The 24868-nt window shown below is 40.9% G+C and overlaps 1 protein-coding gene and 1 pseudogene across 1 annotated transcript; one reads left to right on the top strand and one right to left on the bottom strand.

Moving 5' to 3' along the window:
- Window positions 1-3741: 3741 nt before the first annotated feature.
- On the bottom strand, window positions 3742-4901 carry Idi1-ps1 (isopentenyl-diphosphate delta isomerase 1, pseudogene 1; annotated as a pseudogene).
- Window positions 4902-6745: 1844 nt separating this feature from the next.
- Window positions 6746-24373, top strand: Tmem70 (transmembrane protein 70). The gene is made up of 3 exons (NM_001109258.1): window positions 6746-7063; window positions 9455-9560; window positions 23032-24373. The coding sequence occupies exons 1-3, from the start codon at window positions 6866-6868 to the stop codon at window positions 23487-23489; spliced, it is 762 nt and encodes a 253-aa protein (NP_001102728.1). The 5' UTR covers window positions 6746-6865; the 3' UTR covers window positions 23490-24373.
- Window positions 24374-24868: the final 495 nt, after the last annotated feature.

The raw sequence follows: 24868 nt of genomic DNA, 5'->3' as shown, positions 1-24868 counted from the left end.
CAGCATGCAACGCCTTCCGGATTCAATTTCTGCGGAGAAAAGCTGAACCGGCGAGGCAGCAGTGCATTCTGGGATATGTAGTTTCTTACAGGGTTACGGCTAGTGTTTGGTCCGATGCGACTAGCATCTTGGGACTTGTGGTTTTCCGTGTAGTGTTGAAATTTTTGGTGGCCTTAAAGCTAGTCTCCGTCTCTTTGCTTAAAGTAATACACATCACCGAGCATCTTAACAAACTCGCAAAGTGTATGCCTCATTTCCTTTCTTCTCGGTATAGGTCAGCGTTTACTGAAAATGTGCCACGCCCACCCATCCAGATTTCTCAGCCTATTACCATTACTTAAGTCGGGGCCCATTATTTCTGCTCCTTACCTCCCCAGTTCCACACCCCTTTCAAGCAAACCTTTTCATTGGCTTTCCGGTGGTTACCTAGGCACCTTTCCTAGAAAGCTGAAAGACAGCTCGGTTAAGTTTCCTCTCCACTGTTTTCATGGAGTGGGCTTGAAAATATAGATTCAAGTTACTTAATTACTCAATCAATCGCAGCTGTGTAATAGTATCCCACAAAAGGAAGTATGTATGTGCGATTGGGAATTTCTAGAACTAAAGATGACTTCTCAAAGGGAATTCTTGAATTTTTGAGGCAGAGTTTTTCAGTGTTCCTGTACCCTTTTGTGCCAGCCATCTTGATGATCCACACTGAGTATGTCCACAAGTGTGTCCCGTTTTTCTTTTAAAGGAAGGAAGGAAGGAAGGAAGGAAGGAAGGAGGGAGGGAGGGAGGGAGGGAGGGAGGGAGGGAGGGAGGGAAGGAGGAAGGAAAGGAAGGAATTAGATTATGTGTACAAATGTTTTGTTTGTGTACCAGGAGCATGCTCAATACTCATGATGGTCAGAAGGAGGCATTGTAAAGGTCTGAAAATCACTGAAAGACTCCAGACTCAGTACGCAAAGACAAAGAGTGCTTATTCTGCAGAAACAACTAGCATGGGGCAGGGCAGGGAGAAGGGGGGATTCAACCATTTTTTGAAATGTTGACCCCAGACAAAGGCGCACAGGCCTTCTTATAGGGAACAGGGAACTCTCTAGAGGGATTAGGTAATCTAATATTTTATTGATGGGTGCTGGGGGATCACAGGTGGTCAGTGGTCTGCTTTCGTACCTCATGAACATACTCATAGGATGAGATAAGGCTGCCCAGCACAGATGGCCCATTCTGAGACATTTCCCCATTTTTTATGGTTCTCCCCAGACTATTCTTTGGGAGGGGCCTTTATGATCTTGTTCTGGATTTTATGGTCTGTCCTTGAAGCTATCATATTAGTTCTGGGACTGATGGTTTGTCCCTGGAGCTGGTGCCTTATGGCCTTTTTTTGAAATCAGCCTGGTCCTTAAATGGAGACAAAAGGGGTTTACATTGTGCTTTCAGCATCAGATCCCCTGAAATTGGAGTTATGAGTTACAGGTGATTATGAGCCACCACGTGAATGCTGAAAATTGAACCCAGGTCTTCTACAAGAACAAGTACTCTAAATTGCTAAGCCAGGTCTCCCATAAGGCTCCCCAAATAGCTGAATAGTCAGCACATATAGACAGAAAATATGTGTGGCAAAGGTGACTACATTCATTGTGTCAATCTTTATGAAAACAAAGACTGTCCATCATTCCAGTCTGTCTTTCAGCAAATGCAGGACCATGGGTGCCTCAAATTGGTAGTCTTTCATTCATATGGAGAACTGTGTTGGTACTAATCTTAGACTTTCTATTGGTCCACCAGGAAAATTGCACTCTGGTCTAGGTGAAAATGGCTTCGAGGTCATCTAGACCTTCATTAAGGCTCGAAATGGCAAAGAGCCACGTGTAAATTGAAATAATCATAACTAGAAGAGCACCTTCTGGAGCCAGTTGTGCTTTGGCAGCAAGCAGCTGTTGCAGTTTCTTCAAGGCCTCTATGGAGTGTTCACAGAAACCTGAGAGCATTTGGCTGTCTAGATTGGTAAGCCTTTGTTCAAAGCATCCAGGACTAGGGAATTGGCCAAGAGTTATCAACTGAGTCCCCAAACACTTTACTGTTAAGTCCTAAAATACTGCATGGAGACCACCACTCACATATGCAATTGGCAAGAGTGTTTTTTGTTTCTTGAAAGAAAGAAGCCTGGATGTAGGGATCGGTCACTTACAAAAAGATGGTGAAGACAGACAAAGTCACACAGGCCTTTTCTTATAGGGAACTAAGGGAACTTTAGCTAGGGTTAGATAATCTAAACCTTCATTGGTGGGAGCAGGGTGACATTACATGGGTTGTTTTCTGATTGGCTTGTGTTTGGTGGACTGTATTTCTGTGTCATGAATGAGATACTTAAACCATAGAAGGCTGCCTACTGGGCTGGAGAGATGGCTCAATGGTTAAGAGCACTGACTGCTCTTCCAGAGGTCCTGAGTTCCATTCCCAGCAACCACATGGTGGCTCACAACCATATGTAATGAGATCTGATGCCCTCTTCTGGTGTCTTTGAAGACAGCTACAATGTACTCACATAAAATAAACAAAATCTTTAAAGAAGAAGAAGGAGGAGGAGGAGGAGGAGGAGGAGGAGGAGGAGGAGGAGGAGGAGGAGGAGGAGGGGGAGAAGGAGGAGGAGGCGGCGGCGGCTACCCAGCGCAGATGCCCATCCTGAAGTAAGATATTTCCCCATCTTTGTGGTTTTCCTCAGGCTCTTCTTTGGATAGGGGATTTTATGGCCTTGTTCTGGGAGCTGGTGACTTGGGGGATGGGGGGTATGGTCATTTCCTGGAACTGATGACTTTCCTTTTGAAAAGTCATTTTAGGCCTGGTCCTGAAATGGAATTTATGTCATCCTCTCACCTTCTTTAAAAGAAAAATAAGCATGGAGAGGATTACTTACTAAACAGTGGCTCTTTTTTATTATTATTATTATTTAACAGTATATCAACAATGCTTAAGTTCTGCTTAAGTGCACCTAGGAGAAGTGGGTTACTCTAATCTGTATCATCTGTCACCTGCTACAGTAGCAGTTGGTTCTCAGCCTGTCTAATGCTGTAACCTTTTAATATAGTTCCTCAATTTGTGGCGACCCCAACTATAAAATTATTTTTGTTGCCACTTCATAAATGTAGTTTTGCTACTGTTATGAATTGTAACATAAATATCTGGCTTTCTGTTAGTCTTAGGCAATCCCTATAAAAAGGTCCTTTGACCCTAGAAGGGGTCATGGCCCACAGGTGAGAGGTGCTGAGCTAGATGACCATTTTTCCTGATGCTGCTGACTGTGAAGTTGATCTGAAGATATTCAGAGGACAAACTTATCAAGTTTGCCTTTGGAAACTTACGCAGTATTTTGTAAAATAGTGTATCTCCATTTTATTATAACAACAGTATTTTTAGTTTTTTTAAAAAATAATTTATTTTTAATTTTCAATAAACACTTGCTACATAGTCATATCCCTAATTATAAATTATCTGTTCTGAGTTAGCAAGAAATTAGGTTTAAAACTTTTATAAGAAAAAAATTATCCATTATCCAACAACCCATGACATCATGCCTGCAAGGCTATCATATACCACTGAGCTGTATCCCCAGCCCATTTGATCTGCTGTTTCAAAGCAGCTAAGCAGTGTCTTCTGTTCAGTTTTCTATGATAAAAATCTAATGATACAAAAAACACTTGGGAAAAGGCGAAGTGTTTTGAACTTGTCAAAATGTAAACATGAGTCCTACTTATTTCTTTAATCTTATCATAGTCATGTGTTTGGACAGGTTAAATTAAGTTTTATTTATGGCATAATTTCACAATATCTCTCCTAAATGTCTTTTACAAACATCAGTGCATATGTGTAGGATATATAATATAAAACTATAAGTTAGCTCAGTTTTGTTTTCCTTTTCTCAAAAAAAAATTTCTGGTTGTAAAATACCTATGTATCCCAGGGAGTCCAATTTAAAGCAAAACAAAACCATTCTTACTAGGTAGAAAAAATTTCAAATCATTTGCACATTCACATTCTATGCATTTTCTCATGGTCAACAAATGGACTCAAATGGTTTAAGTTATCCCACCATTTAAAGAGAAAAGTGTCTGCAATAATCTTAAACCATGGACTTAACTTAATTTCACCACCTGTTGCCTTCTTCATAATTTCTTTGAGTTCTTCCTTTGATGCATAGCAATAGCTTTTAATCTCATTGGGATCAAGGTTACATTCATCTTCAGAAACAAAATGTAATCAATTTCATGTTCACCCCAGATACCATCAGATTGGGCCTTGTAGTAAATTCTTGTTAGATAACGGATTTATTTTATTTAAATCAACCTCTAACAAGGGCATTCCTAATTCAGCTTTTAAGCACCTCTGTGCTGCTCATTTCACGTGGATGGCTTTGTTTTCTTCCAGCTCACCTGGATTATCTAATGAATGACTACAGCAACTATTGGGGAAACAATAATTTTAAAGGTAATTTTAACATCTGATCTCTGTTGTAACGGGAGCTTATTTTTCAGTATTAAACAAGAAGACACTAAAAGCTTGATGTAATAATCATTTGTCAATGTTTTCATTCAGTTGACAAATTTTCTTGGTGTCAGCCTCAATTTTATTGTCATTGTCATCAATAAGAATATTCATCTCTGGGCTGGAGAGATGGCTCAGTGGTTAAGAGCACCGACTGCTCTTCCAAAGGTCCTGAGTTCAAATCCCAGCAACCACATGGTGGCTAACAACCATCTGTAATGAGATCCAATGCCCTCTTCTGGTATGTCTGAAGACAGCTACAGTGTACTCATATATAATAAATGAATAAATAAAATATTTAAAAAAAGAATATTCATCTCTGCTAGAAGCTGAACCTGTTTTTTATCAAGATGCTTGGTATTTATTTCAGGCATTGTGACAGAATGTCTGACCTGACCTAGAACACAGAGATTCCAGTTAGAGGTTTGCTAGCTTATTTTTAGATGCTTGTCCTAGTACACATTTGCACCATGGGGTCCCAAATTTATCCAGTTACAGTACTTCCCCTACTCCTATCTAAGTCCTGGGCAATAGGCACTAAGTATCATCTGCTTTTGGGAGAAAAGTACAGTGTTGATTCAAAAAACTCACCTCAATGGAGATAAAAGATAACTTATTCTAAAACCAAATGAGTGACCATGGCTAGGGAACAAAGATTTAGGTCACCCCATGTTCAATGTTCCAATGTGGAAGTAGTTTCATGAAGCTTTTATAGTAACAGAACAAAAAGAAAAAAATCAATCAAGACAGGTTTCTACATTAATGGAAAGGTTAGGTAGGTTTTTAAAAGGGGGGAAACCTGCTTTAGGCTTCAGCTACTATTTGACAGTACTCTTAGCTTTTTTTTTTAATATTTATTTTCTTTACATATCTGAGTACACTGTAGTTGTCTTCAGACACACCAGAAGAGGGCATTAGATCTCATTACAGATGGTTGTGAGCCACCATGTGGTTGCTGGGAATTGAACTCAGGACCTCTGGAAGAGCAGTCAGTGTTCTTAATCACTGAGCCATCTCTTCAGCCCCTACTCTTAGCTTTTTGATTGGTTGGAAAACTAATACCTCGTGCATTCCAAATGGAAGCGTGAGTTCCGTATGTTCCAATTGGCTTATCTGAAGGTCCTGAAGATGTTAGGTACGGAGGTGGATAATAAATTAAGGCTATTAAGAGATCTGTAGAGGGCTGGAGAGATGGCTCAGCAGTTAAGAGCATTGACTACTCTTCCAGAGGTCCTGAGTTCAAATCCCAGCAACCACATGGTGGTTCACAACCATCTGTAATGGGATCCGATGCTCTCTGCAAGTGTGTCTTAAGACAGGGACAGTGTACTCATATAAACAAAAATAAACAAATCTTTAAAAAAAAGATCTGTAAATGGCCCATGATAAATTGGCTCTGGATTTGCAACATTGTAGACTCCACAAGATAGGCAAGTTGCACTCCCCACCTTGGACAGTATAGCTTTTTTCTTTTAAAAAATAATATTTATTAAATATATATGAATGCCCTGTAGCTATCTTCAGACACACCAGAAGAGGGCATCAGATCCATTACTGATGGTTGTGAGCCACTATGTGGGGCTGGAGATTCAACTCAGGACCTCTGGAAGAGCAGTCAGTGCTCTTAACCACTGAGCCATCTCTCTAGCCCGACACTATGCTTTTAATGGGCAAAAAACAAATGTGAATATCTGTCAATAAAATAAAAAAAATATTATGTGAAAAAGTTCCATTTTCTCCTATCTCAGTGGTGGAATTAAATAAATCATTTATTTATTCATAGCACATTTATGTCATAGCATGTAAAATATTTAAACATTATAACATTATGAATTATTTTTCTTTTTTTTTGGAGCTGGGGACCGAACCCAGGGCCTTGCGCTTGCTAGGCAAGCGCTCTACCACTGAGCTAAATCCTCAACCCGACATTATGCATTTTAAACTACATTCCTTTGAGGCTGATATGCTAGAATTACTTCTGCAAAGCTAGAATCATTTTCCCAAACAATTTTTAGGATCTATAAAGTGACTTTTATTTAACTAGGCTTCTGGGCTCTGTCTTTGCACATGGTCAAAAGCCGACCAAATATTAAGAACTGGGTTGAAGCCCATCTTTAGGCAGGGAGTTGGGGTTTCAGGTCTTTTGCCGCCTGGAACCTACCAGGTGGACAAGGTTGCAGACCGGCCTCATATTCTGTGCACGCGCGGGCACCAATCCTACCGCGTGTTCAACTTAAGGGGCGGAGCCTCACCTCTCTGACTGCTACTGTAGTGTAAAGTCGCTTTTTGGCGTCTTTGGCCGCTGCTGCAAACCGACAGCCTCCATCCAACCCGCAGCATGTTGTTGCCTATGGTCAGCCGGTGGACAGCAGGCCTATGGCACGGCCGGACTAGGACGTCGTGGTGTGCGGCCGCCGCGCTCCGAGATTCCAGGGTCGTCCTCCGGCGTGCGGCCTTGCGCACTGAGCCCGCGCGACTGCGGAGCGGCGTGCTCCTGCCGCTAGCCGAGCCTTTGGGGTCACCCGGGCGAGCGCAGGTCGGCCGTTCGTGGGCTGGGGTGGCGGGGAGCGGGCGCAGCGTGCGGTCTAGGGAGCTCCAGTGCGAGTCCGGGAGGAGCAGGCCTCGACTTCGGGGGCCCGCTGCTGCTGTCAATCCAGGGAATTGACTCTCTTTTCCTAGGCTATTCAAGCACCACAAATGGTCCCAGATTGTGTGGTCTGTGATAGCAACACCCAGTTTAGTTTCTTCATTTGGGGGGGGAGGGGGGTGTTGGTCTTTTTCGAAGACATGGTGTCCCAGTTTTGTAGACTCACCTGGCCTGCATTCACCATATAGATCAGGTTGTCCTTGAAATCAGATTTCCCATTCTAGGATTAAAGATGTGCTCCACTACGTAGGGGCTAATTTCTTACCCTAGAGCTGAAGGTCAAAAGGATGCTGGGTGCTAAGAAATTGATGTAACACCTGGAGACAGGAGCAAAAGGAATTTGTACAGTCTCATAAGTTGTGTTATTTGTTTTTAGGAATTTCCTTGATTACCGAGAGAAAGATGTGGTATGGGTGGGATAGCACAAACTCCGTAGTATTTTAAACTATGTAATAACGTAAGAATTTTACGGGTTTCTGAGACAGTGTTTCTCTTGTGTAACCTTGGCTGACCTGGGACTTGCTCTGTAGACCAGATTGGCCTTGACCTCATAGAGAACTCTGCCAGAGTGCTGGGATTAAAGGCGGGGCTCGGCAAGAATTTTATGTATTTTATGCTACATTATAATGTATAACAATTAAAAACCTTTTAAGAAATGCCGAAAGTGGTAGTTGGGTTATTTGTCGTTAGTTGCTTGTGGATGGGTTTCCCTATGTAGTCCTGGCTGATCTGTTGTTGACCAGGCTGATGTTGGCTTTAAACTCAGAGAACCTCCTGTTTCTGCCACCTGAGTGCTGGGATTAAGGGTTTGTGCTATAGCCAAGGGCAGATATTGGAGTCTTAAATTTCAACAGAAAGAAATTTAAAAGTAGGCCTACTTTTTACATTTTTAAATGTGGGCAATGTGAAATTAATTTTTAGATGCTCATTTTCACATACATGGGAAACTTGTTATTGTGAGATTTCGTGAGCTTTCAAGCAAGCTTTCTTGCTAAGAGATAAGAGGGCACAGGGTGTGGCAGTGGCATATACTTAAAAAAAATCCCAGTGTTAGCTCAAGAGGACATGGACTCATTAATGACTGGACTTCATCTGCAAAACAAAAATGGGTACAAGGTATTTCCAAGTCTTTTAGGGAAACAGCCATAAACAGTTTAACTAGTTATTAATGTAAGTAGTTCATAAGTACTAACCATAGGATTGGTAGGATAAGCCTAGCCTGTGGAGGCTCTTGTCTTCAGCACCATAGTTTGATCTTTGGACATGGATGTGCTCAGACATGTGTGTGCACAGGAACCCACCAAACAAAGCAAAGCAAAGCAAACCCCTCAATTTACAGGATTTTGCTTAGATTGTTTTGTGGGTTTTTTTGGCTGGACTTGAACTCAGATTCACCTGCCTTTGTCTCCTGACTGTTGGGATCAAAGACATGTACCACCTTGCCCCCTTGTTTTGCTTAGATTACTGTATTAAAGCTAATTTAAACAAATATTTTTGCATATGTAATATGTCTGGGTACACACATGTGGAGGTCAACATTGGTTGGCTTCTATCTCAACCTTATTTAAGATTTTTTTTATCAGTACACTGTAGCTGTCTTCAGACACACCAGAAAAGAGCATCAGATCTCATTACAGATGGTTGTGAGCCACCATGTGGTTGCTGGGAATTGAACTCAGGACCTCTGGAAGAGCAGTCAGTTCTCTTAACCACTGAGTCATCTCTCCAGCCCCCAAGGTTTGTTTGTTGTTTTTTTTTCTGAGGCCAGGTTGGTCTCAACTCAGATCAGTCTTCCTCTGACTCTCAAGTGCTGAGATCAAGGGCTTGCACCACCACTGTGCAGCAAGATTTTTATTTCATATATGTGGGTGTTTTGCTTGTGTGTGTGTGTGTGTGTGTGTGTGTGTGTGTGTATGAATATATATGAATGAACCATACACATCAGTGCTCATGAAGGCCCAAAGAGAGGGCATGGATCTCATGGGCTTGTGTAAATCATGTAGGTGCTGGGACGCTGAATCTTGGTCCTTTGGAGGAGCACTGAGCCTCTCTATCCTGAAACCTGATTTAAGAGATAAGATCTCTTTGGGTGTGGTGTTCTCTGATTGGCTAGAGTGGCAGGCAGGAAGCCCTAGGGATCCTCTAGGTTATTAGAGGGAATTCTTTGTATGGCATTGTAACAAGTTCTCTTCATTATACTTAAAGGAGAAAAAAACAACTTTGATAAAAATAAAAGTTTGTTCAAATAGCCGGTTACTCAGTGGTTTCTTGTTTCAACAGATACCTGTTTGTTGGAGACCATGTGTCTGCCTCTTACATACACAAGTTGGTAAACCAGAAGATGGCAGGCTGATTTATACTGGGAACCTGGCCCGGACAGTATTTGGTGAGTAATCTGAAGTGGGGTTATTCCTTTTCTCTTTTTCTTTTTGAGATTATAAAATAATCACATTTCTTCCTTCCTTTTCCTGTCTTCAAAACCTATACACCTCATTTTCCTTTAAATTCATGGCCTCTTATCTTCACTAACTGTTATTGCATGGGTATATGTATATGCATAAATGATTCTAAATATAATCTGTTGAGTGGATACAGTGTTACTTGTGTGTGTTTTCAGGGCTGTCTGTTTTGTGATGGAAAACCAGTTGCTGTGTTCTTTTCTGGGGAAGACCACCTCTCCCAGGCCCAGCTTTACTCAGTTGCCTGTAGTCTTTGCATGGGGTTGAGGTCTCTGGGGCTTGCCTCTGCCCAGCAAACCCTTTTTAGCATATGTTAACCTCAGCTTTTTAACATCACTCAATTATTATAACACATAGAATTGTTTTTTCCTTAAAGCTTATTGATCCAATGTGGAGGTTGAAACTTTGTTTGTAGGGGTTTTAAAGACATGTGAAGGCTGAGTTGCAGTGTGTGGTCTGACAACTGGGCCCTGAAGCTTTCTTTTCATCATCGTTTGTCCTAGAGTAGCCACCAGACAAATATAAATACGTGACTATTCTAGAGTGGAAGAAGACTCTTATATTTTTATTTGAAGCATCCCTCAGAAGCTCATATATTTAATATATTAATAATAAAAGCACAATCATAACATAATATATTTATTAAATATATAATGATATATATTTAATAGCCTAACTTCCCCAGCTGATGGCACTGCTTTGAGAATTCTGGAAACTCTAGAAGGGGCCTTCTTCTAGAAAGTAGGTCACTGGGGGTGAGTTCTTGGAGGGAGGAGTGTCTTGTTCTGGACTCCTTCCATCCTTTCTCTGGTTCCACTTTGCCTTGAAGGTCTTCCACTACATACATCTTTTGGGGTGATGTTTTGCCCAAGTGCATAGGCACTAAGCAACTGTAGATTGAGAACTCAGAAATAATGAGTCAAAGTTGCCTTTTCCTTCTTTTAAGTTACTTTTCTTTAGTATTTGGTCATAATACAAAAGCCCTGACCAAAAGTCTGGTAACACCTCTTTTTTGTTGTTGCTTTGAGACAAGATACTGACTATCCTGTATGCCTGGCTGGAGTTATAGCTTTTTAGAATAGGTGTTTGAAGCTGGGTGGGGTAGCCTTCTCTGGTTTACATAGTGAGTTTGAGGATAGCCAGAGCTACATAGTGAAATCCTGTCTCCAAAAAAATGTGACACGGTGACAGGGGCCTCTGTAATGACATCATTTCTAAATTTAACATTTAAAATGAGGGTGGGGCTGGCAGTGTTACTCAGTGGTTAGAATACTTCCTTGCCTGGTGCTTGAAGTCGTTCTGTGTTCAGTTCTGAGCATTGGGAAGGAACGTTTTATATTTCCAAAATGTGTAAATCATGTTTCTTCCGTTTGTCTTAGAATCTGTAGAAGGTTTCTTCAGTTTGTCTTAGAATCTGTGGAAGCCTTCCTTATCTTCCCAGGACTAGAGGGTGGTTGTAGAGAAGGAAAAGATGACATATTGAGTAACATCAGGGAGCTGTTTACTGACTTCCGTCGTAGTTTAGTGGACACACCGAGAAGAACTTGGTGAAGTTAAAGGATTTGTTAGGTCCCCAGAGATTGTCCTGTAGTTTAATAACCTCAGTAAGTATAGAGTCAGAAATTCCTTGCAGATTGCTGTATGGCCAAGTATTGTCACAAAATTTCAGTGCTTACATTTACTCATGTTAGAATCAAATGACTATATAAAATTTAACTCTGGAAATCTGATGGTTCTCAATTATTTGGTATTAAAGTATGCTTAAAATTTTAGCTATCTATAACTTTTTCAGAATAAGGACCAAATATTGTACTGACTTTAGAATTACAATTTAATGAGTATTATTATTATTAAGGGGTTAGAAATATCTTCAAAAGTCCTTACTGAGTTGAAGGTTTATATAGGAAAGTTTATTGAGTCATGCTGTATACTTCCTTGACTCTTGTTTATAAAAAAGAAAGCCAGGATTGATTTTTGTATGGATAAGATATAATGTCTGTGGAAGAGTGTAACGGGGTATCAAAGTTGTACAGATTTGGAGCTAGGCAGAGGTTTAGAGCACTGGCTGCTCTTCCAGATTCAATTCTCAGTGACCACATGGAGGGTCACAACCATCTGTAAGTACAGTTCCAGGGGATCTGACTCCTGCCTACAGACAGGTATACATGGATTGCACAGATAAGTCACCCAACACATAAAATAATGATTTAGAAATTTTTTGGCCAGGCAGTAGTGGCACACACCTTTAATCCCAGCACTCAAGAGGCAGTGACAAGGGGGTTGGGGATTTGGCTCTGTGAAGAGTGCTTGCCTAGCAAGCACAAGGCCCTGGGTTCGGTCCCCAGCTCCGAAAAAAAGAAAAGAAAAAAAAAAAAAAAAAGAGGCAGTGACAGGCAGATTTCTTTTTTTTATTTTTTTATTTTTTTATTAACTTGATTATTTCTTATATACATTTTGAGTGTTATTCCCTTTCCCGGTTTCCGGGCAAACATCCCCCTCCCCCCTCTCCTTCCTTATGGGTGTTCCCCTCCCAACCCTCCCCCCATTGCCGCCCTCCCCCCACCAGTCTACTTCACTGGGGGTTCAGTCTTAGCAGGACCCAGGGCTTCCCCTTCCACTGGTGCTCTTACTAGGATATTCATTGCTACCTATGAGGTCAGAGTCCAGGGTCAGTCCATGTATAGTCTTTAGGTAGTGGCTTAGTCCCTGGAAGCTCTGGTTGCTTGGCATTGTTGTACATATGGGGTCTCGAGCCCCTTCAAGCTCTTGCAGTTCTTTCTCTGATTCCTTCAACTGGGGTCCTATTCTCAGTTAAGTGGTTTGCTGCTGGCATTCGCCTCTGTATTTGCTGTATTCTGGCTGTGTCTCTCAGGAGCGATCTACATCCGGCTCCTGTCGGTCTGCCCTTCTTTGCTTCATCCATCTTGTCTAATTGGGTGGCTGTATATGTATGGGCCACATGTGGGGCAGGCTCTGAATGGGTGTTCCTTCAGTCTCTGTTTTAATCTTTGCCTCTCTCTTCCCTGCCAAGGGTATTCTTATTCCCCTTTTAAAGAATGAGTGAAGCATTCACATTTTGATCATCCGTCTTGAGTTTCATTTGTTCTAGGCATCTAGGGTAATTCAAGCATTTGGGCTAATAGCCACTTATCAATGAGTGCATCCCATGTATGTCTTTCTGTGATTGTGTTAGCTCACTCAGGATGATATTTTCCAGTTCCAAGCATTTGCCTACGAATTTCATAAAGTCATTGTTTTTGATAGCTGAGTAATATTCCATTCTGTAGATGTACGACATTTTCTGTATCCATTCCTCTGTTGAAGGGCATCTGGGTTCTTTCCAGCTTCTGGCTATTATAAATAAGGCTGCAATGAACATAGTGGAGCACGTGTCTTTTTTATATGTTGGGGCATCTTTTGGGTATATGCCCAAGAGAGGTATAGCTGGATCCTCAGGCGGTTCAATGTCCAATTTTCTGAGGAACCTCCAGACTGATTTCCAGAATGGTTGTACCAGTCTGCAATCCCACCAACAATGGAGGAGTGTTCCTCTTTCTCCGCATCCTCGCCAGCACCTGCTGTCACCTGAGTTTTTGATCTTAGCCATTCTCACTGGTGAAATCTCAGAGTTGTTTTGATTTGCATTTCCCTTATGACTAAAGATGTTGAACATTTCTTTCGGTGTTTCTCAGCCATTCGGCATTCCTCAGCTGTGAATTCTTTGTTTAGCTCTGAACCCCATTTTTTAATAGGGTTATTTGTCTCCCTGCAGTCTAACTTCTTGAGTTCTTCGTATATTTTGGATATAAAGCCTCTATCTGTTGTAGGATTGGTAAAGATCTTTTCCCAATCTGTTGGTTGCCGTTTTGTCCTAACCACAGTGTCCTTTGCCTTACAGAAGCTTTGCAGTTTTATGAGATCCCATTTGTCGATTCTTGATCTTAGAGCATAAGCCATTGGTGTTTTGTTCAGGAAATTTTTTCCAGTGCCCATGTGTTGGAGATGCTGCCCTAGTTTTTCTTCTATTAGTTTGAGTGTGTCTGGTTTGATGTGGAGGTCCTTGATCCATTTGGACTTAAGCTTTGTACAGGGTGATAAGCATGGATCGATCTGCATTCTTCTACATGTTGACCTCCAGTTGAACCGGCACCATTTGCTGAAAATGCTATCTTTTTTCCATTTGATGGTTTTGGCTCCTTTGTCAAAAATCAAGTGCCCATAGGTGTGTGGGTTCATTTTTGGGTCTTCAATTCTGTTCCATTGGTCTATCTGTCTGTCTCTGTACCAATACCATGCAGTTTTTATCACTATTGCTCTGTAATACTGGTTGAGTTCAGGGATAGTGATTCCCCCTGAAGTCCTTTTATTGTTGAGGATAGTTTTAGCTATCCTGGGTTTTTTGTTATTCCAGATGAATTTGGAAATTGTTCTGTCTAACTCTTTGAAGAATTGGATTGGTATTTTGATGGGGATTGCATTGAATCTGTAGATCGCTTTTGGTAAAATGGCCATTTTTACTATATTAATCCTGCCAATCCATGAGCATGGGAGATCTTTCCATCTTCTGAGGTCTTCTTCAATTTCTTTCTTCAGAGTCTTGAAGTTCTTATTGTACAGATCTTTTACTTGCTTGGTTAAAGTCACACCGAGGTACTTTATATTATTTGGGTCTATTATGAAGGGTGTCGTTTCCCTAATTTCTTTCTCGGCTTGTTTCTCTTTTGTGTAGAGGAAGGCTACTGATTTATTTGAGTTAATTTTATACCCAGCCACTTTGCTGAAGTTGTTTATCAGCTTTAGTAGTTCTCTGGTGGAACTTTTGGGATCACTGAAATATACTATCATGTCATCTGCAAATAGTGATATTTTGACTTCTTCTTTTCCGATCTGTATCCCCTTGACCTCCTTTTGTTGTCTGATTGCTCTGGCTAGAACTTCAAGAACTATATTGAATAAGTAGGGAGAGAGTGGGCAGCCTTGTCTAGTCCCTGATTTTAGTGGGATTGCTTCAAGTTTCTCTCCATTTAGTTTAATGTTAGCAACTAGTTTGCTGTATATGGCTTTTACTATGTTTAGGTATAGGCCTTGAATTCCTATTCTTTCCAGGACTTTTATCATGAAGGGGTGTTGAATTTTGTGAAATGCTTTCTCAGCATCTAATGAAATGATCATGTGGTTCTGTTCTTTCAGTTTGTTTATATAATGGATCACGTTAATGGTTTTCTGTATATTAAACCATCCCTGCATGCCTGGGATGAAGCCTACTTGATCATGGTGGATGATTGTTTTGATGTGCTCTTGGATTCGGTTTGCCAGAATTTTATTGAGTATTTTTGTGTCGATATTCATAAGGGAAATTGGTCTGAAGTTCTCTTTCTTTGTTGGGTCTTTGTGTGGTTTAGGTATAAGAGTAATTGTGGCTTCATAGAAGGTATTCGGTAGTGATCCATCTGTTTCAATTTTGTGGAATAGTTTGGATAATATTGGTATGAGGTCTTCTATGAAGGTCTGATAGAATTCTGCACTAAACCCGTCTGGACCTGGGCTCTTCTTGGTTGGGAGACCTTTAATGAGTGCTTCTATTTCCTTAGGAGTTATGGGGTTGTTTAACTGGTTTATCTGTTCCTGATTTAACTTCGGTACCTGGTATCTGTCTAGGAAATTGTCCATTTCCTGCAGATTTTCAAGTTTTGTTGAATATAGGCTTTTATAGTAAGATCTGATGATTTTTTGAATTTCCTCTGAATCTGTAGTTATGTATCCCTTTTCATTTCTGATTTTGTTAATTTGGACACACTCTCTGTGTCCTCTCATTAGTCTGGCTAAGGGTTTATCTATCTTGTTGATTTTCTCAAAGAACCAACTTTTGGGTCTGTTGATTCTTTCTATGGTCCTCTTTGTTTCTACTTGGTTGATTTCAGCTCTGAGTTTGATTATTTCCTGCCTTCTACTCCTCCTGGGTGTATTTGCTTCTTTTTGTTCTAGAGCTTTTAGGTGTGCTGTCAAGCTGCTGACATATGCTCTTTCCTGTTTCTTTCTGCAGGCACTCAGCGCTATGAATTTTCCTCTTAGCACAGCTTTCATTGTGTCCCATAAGTTAGGGTATGTTGTACCTTCATTTTCATTAAATTCTAAAAAGTCTTTAATTTCTTTCTTTATTTCTTCCTTGACCAGGTTATCATTGAGTAGAGCATTGTTCAATTTCCACGCATATGTGGGCATTCTTCCCTTAGTGTTATTGAAGACCAGTTTTAGGCCGTGGTGGTCTGATAGCATGCATGGGATTATTTCTATCTTTCTGTACCTGTTGAGGCCCGTTTTTTGACCAATTATATGGTCAATTTTGGAGAAAGTACCATGAGGAGCTGAGAAGAAGGTATATCCTTTTGCTTTAGGATATAACGTTCTATAAATATCCGTTAAGTCCATTTGGCTCATGACTTCTCTTAGTCTGTCTACGTCTCTGTTTAATTTCTGTTTCCATGATCTGTCCATTGATGAGAGTGGGGTGTTGAAATCTCCTACTATTATTGTGTGAGGTGCAATGTGTGTTTTGAGCTTTAGTAAGGTTTCTTTTACGTATGTAGGTGCCCTTGTATTTGGGGCATAGATATTTAGGATTGAGAGTTCATCTTGGTGGATTTTTCCTTTGATGAATATGAAGTGTCCTTCCTTATCTTTTTTGATGAATTTTAGTTGAAAATTGATTTTATCTGATATTAGAATGGCTACTCCAGCTTGCTTCTTCAGACCATTTGCTTGGAAAGTTGTTTTCCAGCCTTTCACTCTGAGGTAGTGTCTGTCTTTGTCTCTGAGGTGTGTTTCCTGTAGGCAGCAGAATGCAGGGTCCTCATTGCGTATCCAGTTTGTTAATCTATGTCTTTTTATTGGGGAGTTGAGGCCATTGATATTGAGAGATATTAAGGAATAGTGTTTATTGCTTCCTGTTATATTCATATTTGGATGTGAGGTTATGTTTGTGTGCTTTTCTTCTCTTTGTTTTGTTGCCAAGACGATTAGTTTCCTGCTTCTTCTAGGGTATAGCTTGCCTCCTTATGTTGGGCTTTACCATTTATTATCCTTTGTAGTGCTGGATTTGTAGAAAGATATTGTGTAAATTTGGTTTTGTCATGGAATATCTTGGTTTCTCTATCTATGTTAATTGAGAGTTTTGCAGGATACAATAACCTGGGCTGGCATTTGTGTTCTCTTAGGGTCTGTATGACATCTGTCCAGGGTCTTCTGGCTTTCCTAGTCTCTGGCGAAAAGTCTGATGTGATTCTGATAGGTCTGCCTTTATATGTTACTTGACCTTTTTCCCTTACTGCTTTTAATATTCTTTATTTTGTGCTTTCGGTGTTTTGACTATTATGTGATGGGAGGAGTTTCTTTTCTGGTGCAATCTATTTGGAGTTCTGTAGGCTTCTTGTATGTCTATGGGTATCTCTTTTTTTAGGTTAGGGAAGTTTTCTTCTATGATTTTGTTGAAGATATTTACTGGTCCTTTGAGCTGGGAGTCTTCACTCTCTTCTATACCTATTATCCTTAGGTTTGATCTTCTCATTGAGTCCTGGATTTCCTGTATGTTTTGGACCAGTAGCTTTTTCCGCTTTACATTATCTTTGACAGTTGAGTCAATGATTTCTATGGAATCTTCTGCTCCTGAGATTCTCTCTTCCATCTCTTGTATTCTGTTGGTGAAGCTTGTATCTACAGCTTCTTGTCTCTTCTTTTGGTTTTCTATATCCAGGGTCGTTTCCATGTGTTCTTTCTTGATTGCTTCTATTTCCATTTTTAATTCCTTCAACTGTTTGATTGTGTTTTCATTCAATTCTTTCAGGGATTTTTGTGTCTCCTCTCTATGGGCTTCTACTTGTTTATTTATGTTTTCCTGGAATTCTTTCAGGCATTTTTGCGATTCTTCTCTGTAGGCTTCTACTTGTTTATTAATGTTTTCCTGTGTTTTTCTAAGGGAGTTCTTCACGTCTTTCTTGAAGTCCTCCAGCATCATGATCAAATATGATTTTGAAACTAGATCTTGCTTTTCTGGTGTGTTTGGATATTCCATGTTTGTTTTGATGGGAGAATTGGGCTCAGATGGTGCCATGTAGTCTTGGTTTCTGTTGCTTGGGTTCCTGCACTTGCCTCTCGCCATCAGATTATCTTTAGTGTTACTTTGTTCTGCTATTTCTGACAGTGGCTAGACTGCCCTATAAGCCTGTGTGTCAGGAGTGCTGTAGACCTGTTTTCCTGTTTTCTTTCAGCCTGTTATGGGGACAGAGTGTTCTGCTTTCGGGCGTGTAGTTTTTCCTCTCTACAGGTCTTCAGCTGTTCCTGTGGGCCTGTGTCTTGAGTTCACCAGGCAGGTCTCTTGCAGCAGAAAAGTTGATCTTACCTGTGGTCCCGAGGCTCAAGTTCGCTCGCGGTGTGCTGCCCACTAGCTCTCTGCGGCGGCAGCAACCAGGAAGATCTGCGCCGTCGTTTCCGGGAGCTTCAGTGCACCAGGGTTCCAGATGGCGTTTGGTGTTTTCCTCTGGCGTCTGAGATGTGTGTGCAGAGTGCAGTCTCTTCTGGTTTCCCAGGCGTGTCTGCCTCTCTGAAGGTTTAGCTCTCCCTCCCACGGGATTTGGGTGCAGAGAACTGTTTATCAGGTCTGTTTCCTTCAGGTTCTGGCGGTGTCCGACAGGCAGATTTCTTTGAGTTTGAGGCCAGTGTGGTCTACAAGAGCAAGTTCTAGGATAGCCAGGACTGTAACAAGAGAAAACGTATTGAAAAACAAAACCAAAAACAGAACAAAGAGTACAACTGTAATGTGTAGAAGTTGTTGCCTGAGTCTTTCAGCGTTATGGATAGCTATGGGAAGCTGCCATGTCAAAGGTCAGTACTACTTTGTATATGGGAACTTGGGGAGAAACACTGAGGAAGTGCTGTGATTTGGGGCATTAACTGCTGCATGGTAAACACTTGAAGACTTTTCTCATTATTATTAGTTTAGTCACAGATAATTACAGATACCATATCTGCTATGAATTATATCAGGGGCACTGTGTCAGGGATACTACTTAAAGGTAATGCAGAATCTGAACATTGGTAGGAAAGAAAAGACGAACCTACAAGTATTCAATGCAGTGTTATAAATTAGATCTGAGTTCACATAGAGGCGACGGATTAAGATGGTCGCATTGTGATGGTGTTCTATTAGGTCTTGTCTGATGAGTAAAGTCTGATCTGGAAGCGAGGAAGGAGCATATACATCTAGGTGCAGGATACTTAGTCCAAGCAGAGGCAGGAAGATTTTCAGGCTGAAGGGATCTCTGGGTGTGTCTGAGAAAGATTCCCTACATCTGCTTAGTTGAGGTGGGATGATCCACCCTACATGTGAGTTTGTCATTCCATGTGTGGGGTCTTGGGCTGGAGAAAGATGACAAAGCTCATTGAGCTCTTCCTAAGGGAACAGAACTGCCTGTGTCTGGCCACATTCCATCAGCTCCTGCCTGCTGCTAGCTAGCTACACTTTCCCATCTGGTAGTTTCTTTTTAGTAAGTGAGAACAATAGAAATGTATTTCTTACAGGTCTGGGGACTACAATGTGACCTGGGTTACATTTTGTGAAGACTGTAGGAATTAGTGACTCTTGACTACCCTGGCATTCTTGGCTTGTAACTTGCCTAACTGTGACTATTGCTTGCTCTTCCTGTGGCGGCCTTCCCTGCATCTCTTTTTGTGACCTTATAAGGGCACTTTCATTAGATTTAGAGCCCACCTTAATCCTGCATGATCTTATCTTGTTCTTTACATCTACAAAGATCTTATTTCCAAATAAGGACACATTATAAAGTTCTTTAGGCATCAGTTTCAAGAGACACTAACTTACTACAGTGTGACAAAAGTAATGGGGAAGGTAATTTGGAAGGGGTGAGAGTATTATATAGGAGTCAGCATGGTCCTCATTTATCCAGTGCACTGATGTCATATCAGGCACCTGTGAGAAGAGGAGAGGAACGGAACTGCTCTTAAATTACTAAAAAAAATAGTTGAGCTTCCTGCCAGTAGCAGTATGACTGCTTAGTTCCAGCTTTGTGAACAGTAAGTTGTCAGACTTTTGTTTTTGTCAGTTTGGGAGAAAGCAATAACATTTAACTTTGATTACATGTATCTTAGGAATGAGATTTTTGTACCGATTTATTTAAATTTATTTAAGGAGACATTTACATATTTCCCTTAAAATGTCAAGCTTTTTGGTTTTCTCATTCCACAAACATTTATCCTTCTGGTATAAGTTCAGAGTATCTCTGACAATGATTGTTATAGGGAATGTGCGCATGAATACAGATCCCTTGGGCTGAAAATGCAGACAGTTGTGAGCCTTTCATTGTGTCTGCTGAGAGCGGAGTCCTGAAAGAGCCCCACTCCCCTGACTGCTGAGCACCCCTGCTTTGCTTGTGCGTAGGATCTCGTGCTGTCTTGTCTCGGGTAGACCAGCTATGGAGCAGAAGCTGCTTGTTACTTCTGCTTCTGCCCTCTGTGTTCTGGGATTACACTTGTGTGGTACCATGTCCAGCTTTGTCTCTGTTCTGAGTCCTACTGAAAATGTTTCCATTTCAGATTTAAAGGACTGCATGGATATGGATACTCTGTGATTTCTGTCTTCACACTTATATCTCTGCACTCTGGGTTTTCCGTGGCTTACGGGATAAAGGGTGGATTGAATTTTATCCTTTTGTTTTTAAGGTTTTAATTTGTATTCTGTGTGTCAGAGAGAGAGACGTGGCATATGTGCAGAGGTCAAAGAGCAGCAGTTCTCTCCTATCTTTGTGTTGGTTCTTGGGTTGAAATTAGGTAGTTAGAGCTTGTATAGCAAGTTCCTAAAAACTTCACATCACTTAATAAAAAGTTAATTTTTTTACATATGATTTCTTTCTTTTCTTCTTCATTTTTCAGGACAGGGTTTCTCTGTGTAGCCCTGGCTGTCCTGGAACTCACTCTGCAGACCAGGCTGGCCTCCTAACTCACAGATCCACCTCCTGAGTGCTGGGATTAAAAGTGCCTGCCACCATGCCTGGCTTACCCACTAATTTTAGAAATGTCTTTATTCTATATTAAATTTCAACATATAATTCAATGTGGTTGAGGTCTTTTTATGCATGCATCAGTGTTACACTAGTCTCTTTCTCTCTTTTTCTTTCTCTTTCTCTGTGTGTGTGTGTGTGTGTGTGTGTGTATGTATGTATGTGTGTGTGTGTGTGTGTGTGTATGTGTCTGTCTGTCTCTTTGTGGACCTGTGCCGCTCTATTTTGTAGTTTATTAATGTCTGACAGAACTAACCCTTATCTCATTGTCTCATTGACATTTTTCCTCAAACTCTTACTGTGTATATTTTCTAAGTATATGGTATTTAAATTATTTTGCTTGTTTTATTTTTTGAGACCAAGTGTTTCTACATAGCCAAGGCTGAACTTGAACTCACAACCTTCCTGCTTTAGCCTTATTCATGAAGGGTCAAATTACTTGAATTCCAACTATTAGTAACTAGCCATATGCCTTTGTGCATTGCTTCATCCTCCTCCTCCTCCCTCCCTTTTGTGTTCGAACACTTGAGTGTGAGGGCGTATGTGTGTATGTGTGTGAGTGCCTCAGAGATTGATATCGGGTATTTTCCTCTATTGCTCTTGTTTTCTTTTCATTCTGTTGCTGTTATATAGTGCTTGGACCAAAAGCAACTTAGAGAGGAGTAATAGATTTATTTCAGCTTATATGCTGCAGTCCGTCATTGAGTTGAGTTGGGACAGGAGCTCAAGCAAGACCTTGAAGCAGAAACCCTGAAGGAGTGCTGCTTGCTGGTTCACTCACAAACTCAACTAAGCTAGGTTTTTTTTTCTTTTCCTTTCTTTTTTTTAAAGATTTATTTATTTATTTTATGTATATGAGTATACTTTATCTGTCTTCAGACACACCACAAGAGGACATCAGATCCCATTACAGTTTGTTATGAGCCACCATGTGGTTCCTGGGCATTGAACTCAGGACCTCTGGAAGAGCGGGTCGGTGCTCTTAACCACTGAGCCATCTCCCCAGCCCCAGCCCTAAGCTAAGTTACTTTTGCAACACAGGACCACCTGCCACCATGGTGCCACCAAAGTTGAGCTGGGCCCTCCTATATCAATTAATAATCAAGACAATCCCTTCTAGACATGCCCATAAGCCTCAACCAGGACTGCCTTCTCTTGGGACTAGGCTGTGCCAAGTTGATGGTTAATGCTAATTACTACAGGTCATTACCTTATTTTCTGAGACAGAATCTCTCATTGAACTTGGAGAATTTGGGGTTGGTTTTGATTTGTTAGACAGGGTTTCTTCTGTGTAGCTCTGGCTGTCCTGGAACTTGATCTTTACTGACCTTGATCTCAAGAGATCTGCCTGGCTCTGCCTCCTCTGAGTGCTGGGATTAAAGGCATGTGCCATCATGCCTAGCTTGGGGATCATCGTTTTGGTTAAACTGGCTGGCAGCAAGCTGTGGGAATCTGCCTGGTTCTGCCTCCCAACTCTGGAGTTACAGGTTGTGCTTCCGTGCTCAGCTGTTCTGTGGATGCCAGAGAGATGAGCTCAGCTTGTCATCCTTGTACCTACTGAACCAGCTCTCCAGCTCTCCATGGCTTTGGACACAGGTCTTCGCTCTGTACTCAGGCTGGCTTACATTTAACTTGTTAATCGTGCAGCCCTTGGGGTTACAAGGATGAGCTTCTCTTTTTCAGTTTTTTAAATTGTTGGTGGTGCTGGGGATCAGCCTAGGACAGCAAGCATGTTAAGCAAATACACTCTATGGAGTACTTCAGGTACTTTTGTCTGTCCGTCTCTTTTTTTGACTTTTCCAGAAACAGTCTTAGCATGTAGTTCATGGCAGCCTCAAAATTGTAACCTTCCTGCCTCACCAATTCTCAGGGTTTACATGGAGCAATGATAACAATTTTGAACCTCTCTGGACTTTCTCTCTATATTTTATGAGTGGAGTAAGTTAAGCTTAAGACAGAAGATAGAACCTGGCACATAAGAAGCACTTGTGTCTGGCTGCTGTTGTGGGTGGAATGATTATTCTGTCAGCTTTGTCGTCGCTGTGACCAAGACTTAAACTACTTTATGGAGGAAAGGTACTTTCTCGCTCACAGTTTTGGAACGGTTGGCCGTGGTTGCTTGGCCTCGTACAGAAAATCAGGGTGGTAAGGGTAGATGGCAGAGGAGCTTCCTCATTTCATGGCATAGGAGAGAGACAAGGAAGGGCCCGGTGGACATTTTGATTTCAAACTGTAACTGGAATAGGAAGAAAAGGTTGGAGGGATTAATAGGGTAGATTGTTTTATAAAATTTAAAGTTATTAATCTTGTTATAATTTTTTCCCTTTAGGTGTGAAATGTTTCTCTTATTCTACAAGTGTGGTCAGCCTTGCATTCTTACCGTACCTTCTCTCACAAAGTAACATGATGTTTGGAAGTCTGCCTTTGCAAGTCTTATTTTATGGAGTCATGGGGAGCTTCACGGTGATCACTCCCACGCTGCTTCACTTTCTTACAAAAGGCTATGTCATTCGGTTGTACCATGAAGCCACAACAGATACTTACAGAGCCATTACTTACAATGTTGTGCTTTCAGAAAGCAGCACAGTGTTTCACCAGGGTGACGTGACAGTTCCAGAGAGTGCACACATATTTACCACTTTTTATGCTAAAACAAAATCGCTATTGGTTAATCCAGCACTCTTTGTAAACCCTGAAGACTATAACCATCTAATGGGTTATGACAAACCATTCACTTTTGATATGGAAGAAGTCAATGAAAAGAAACTGCACGAGGGTGAGAAATGAACCTGTTCTTTGTCTGTGCTTAAATGTCATGCATTTTTAGCTAACAATAATAATAATATTGCCTTTACTTTGTTATTGTTTTCTAGTGAGTGATTGTTAAAAACATAAAACAAGTGTAAGTAAGGGCTGAGGACGCAGTAGTTGGTACTGTGTTTGCCATATGTGAGGCCCTAGGATCGGCCTTCATTTACCCAGTGTGCTTTTGTACAGCTATAATGCCAGCACAGCGGACATGGAGGGAGGAAGATCAGAAATTTGAGGTCATCTTGGTTATGTAGTAGGTCTGAGGTCAACCTGGACCTTGTCTTAAAAACAGAAATTGAAATTATCGAGTAGAATTTTGAATAATTTTTACATGACAATGTTCCTATGTAATAAAATATGTTTAATTAAGAACAAGTTGTCTTTGTTTAAAATGTGGGTGGTCATGTGTATTCTGGTATATGTATGGCTACATTTATTTGCTGATATTGTTTTTAGAGAGAATCTCACTATGTAAGCTGAATGTCTGGAACTTACTGTGAATTAATAGAGACCAGAGATCTATCCTCTTCTGTGTGTGCCAATACATCTGGGCCATGAATGGATAGAGTAAGAGTAGGTGCCTAGGACTGGAGAGATGGCTCAGCGGTTAAGAGCACTGTCTGCTCTTCCAGAGGTCCTGAGCTCAATTCCCAGCAACCACATGGTGGCTCGCAACCAACTATACTGGGGTCTGATGTCCTCTTCTGGTGTGTCTGAAGACAGCTACAGTGTACTCTACATAAAATAAATATTAAAAAAGGTATGCCACCACTACCCAGTATGTGTTTGAGTTTTTGTTTGTTTGTTTTTGGCTCTGGTTTTTTTATTTGTTTTGTTTTTAGTTTTTTAATTATTAAAATAATTAAAATTTTATGTGTATGAGTGTTTTGCCTGCACAAGACAGAAAGAGGAGTTGAATTGCTTTGACCCAGAGTTACAGAATGTTGTAAGCTGATATGTGGGTAATTAGAACCAAACTTTGGTCCTTCTGTAAGTGTGTTTTTTAACTGAATCATTTTAGCCCCAACATTTTAAAGTAGTTTCAGGATTCCTGAAATCTTTATAACTTTATAACTTGTTTTAGTCTTAACAGCCTCCTCCTGCTGTCTCTGATGTATTGTACATTTACAATGCTTTTGTTGTTTTGAGACAGGTCTGTTTACTATATAGCCCAGGCTGGTTTAAATTTGAGCCGATCATTCTGCGTCAGCCTCCTCACTGCTAGGATTACAAGCAAGCACCAGCACGCTTACTTAATGTTAGATGTTTGTTTCTTTGAATTTTTATTCTCTCATACATTACATGCCACCTGCAGTTTCTCCACCCCCACTCCTCCTATGTACCACCCTTAAAAA

This window comes from Rattus norvegicus, chromosome 5 (genome assembly GCF_036323735.1).
Source record: "Rattus norvegicus strain BN/NHsdMcwi chromosome 5, GRCr8, whole genome shotgun sequence".
Lineage (NCBI taxonomy): Eukaryota > Metazoa > Chordata > Mammalia > Rodentia > Muridae > Rattus > Rattus norvegicus.
The sequence above is the reverse complement of the archived record's forward strand: the minus strand, read 5'-3'. Positions and strand labels throughout refer to the sequence as shown.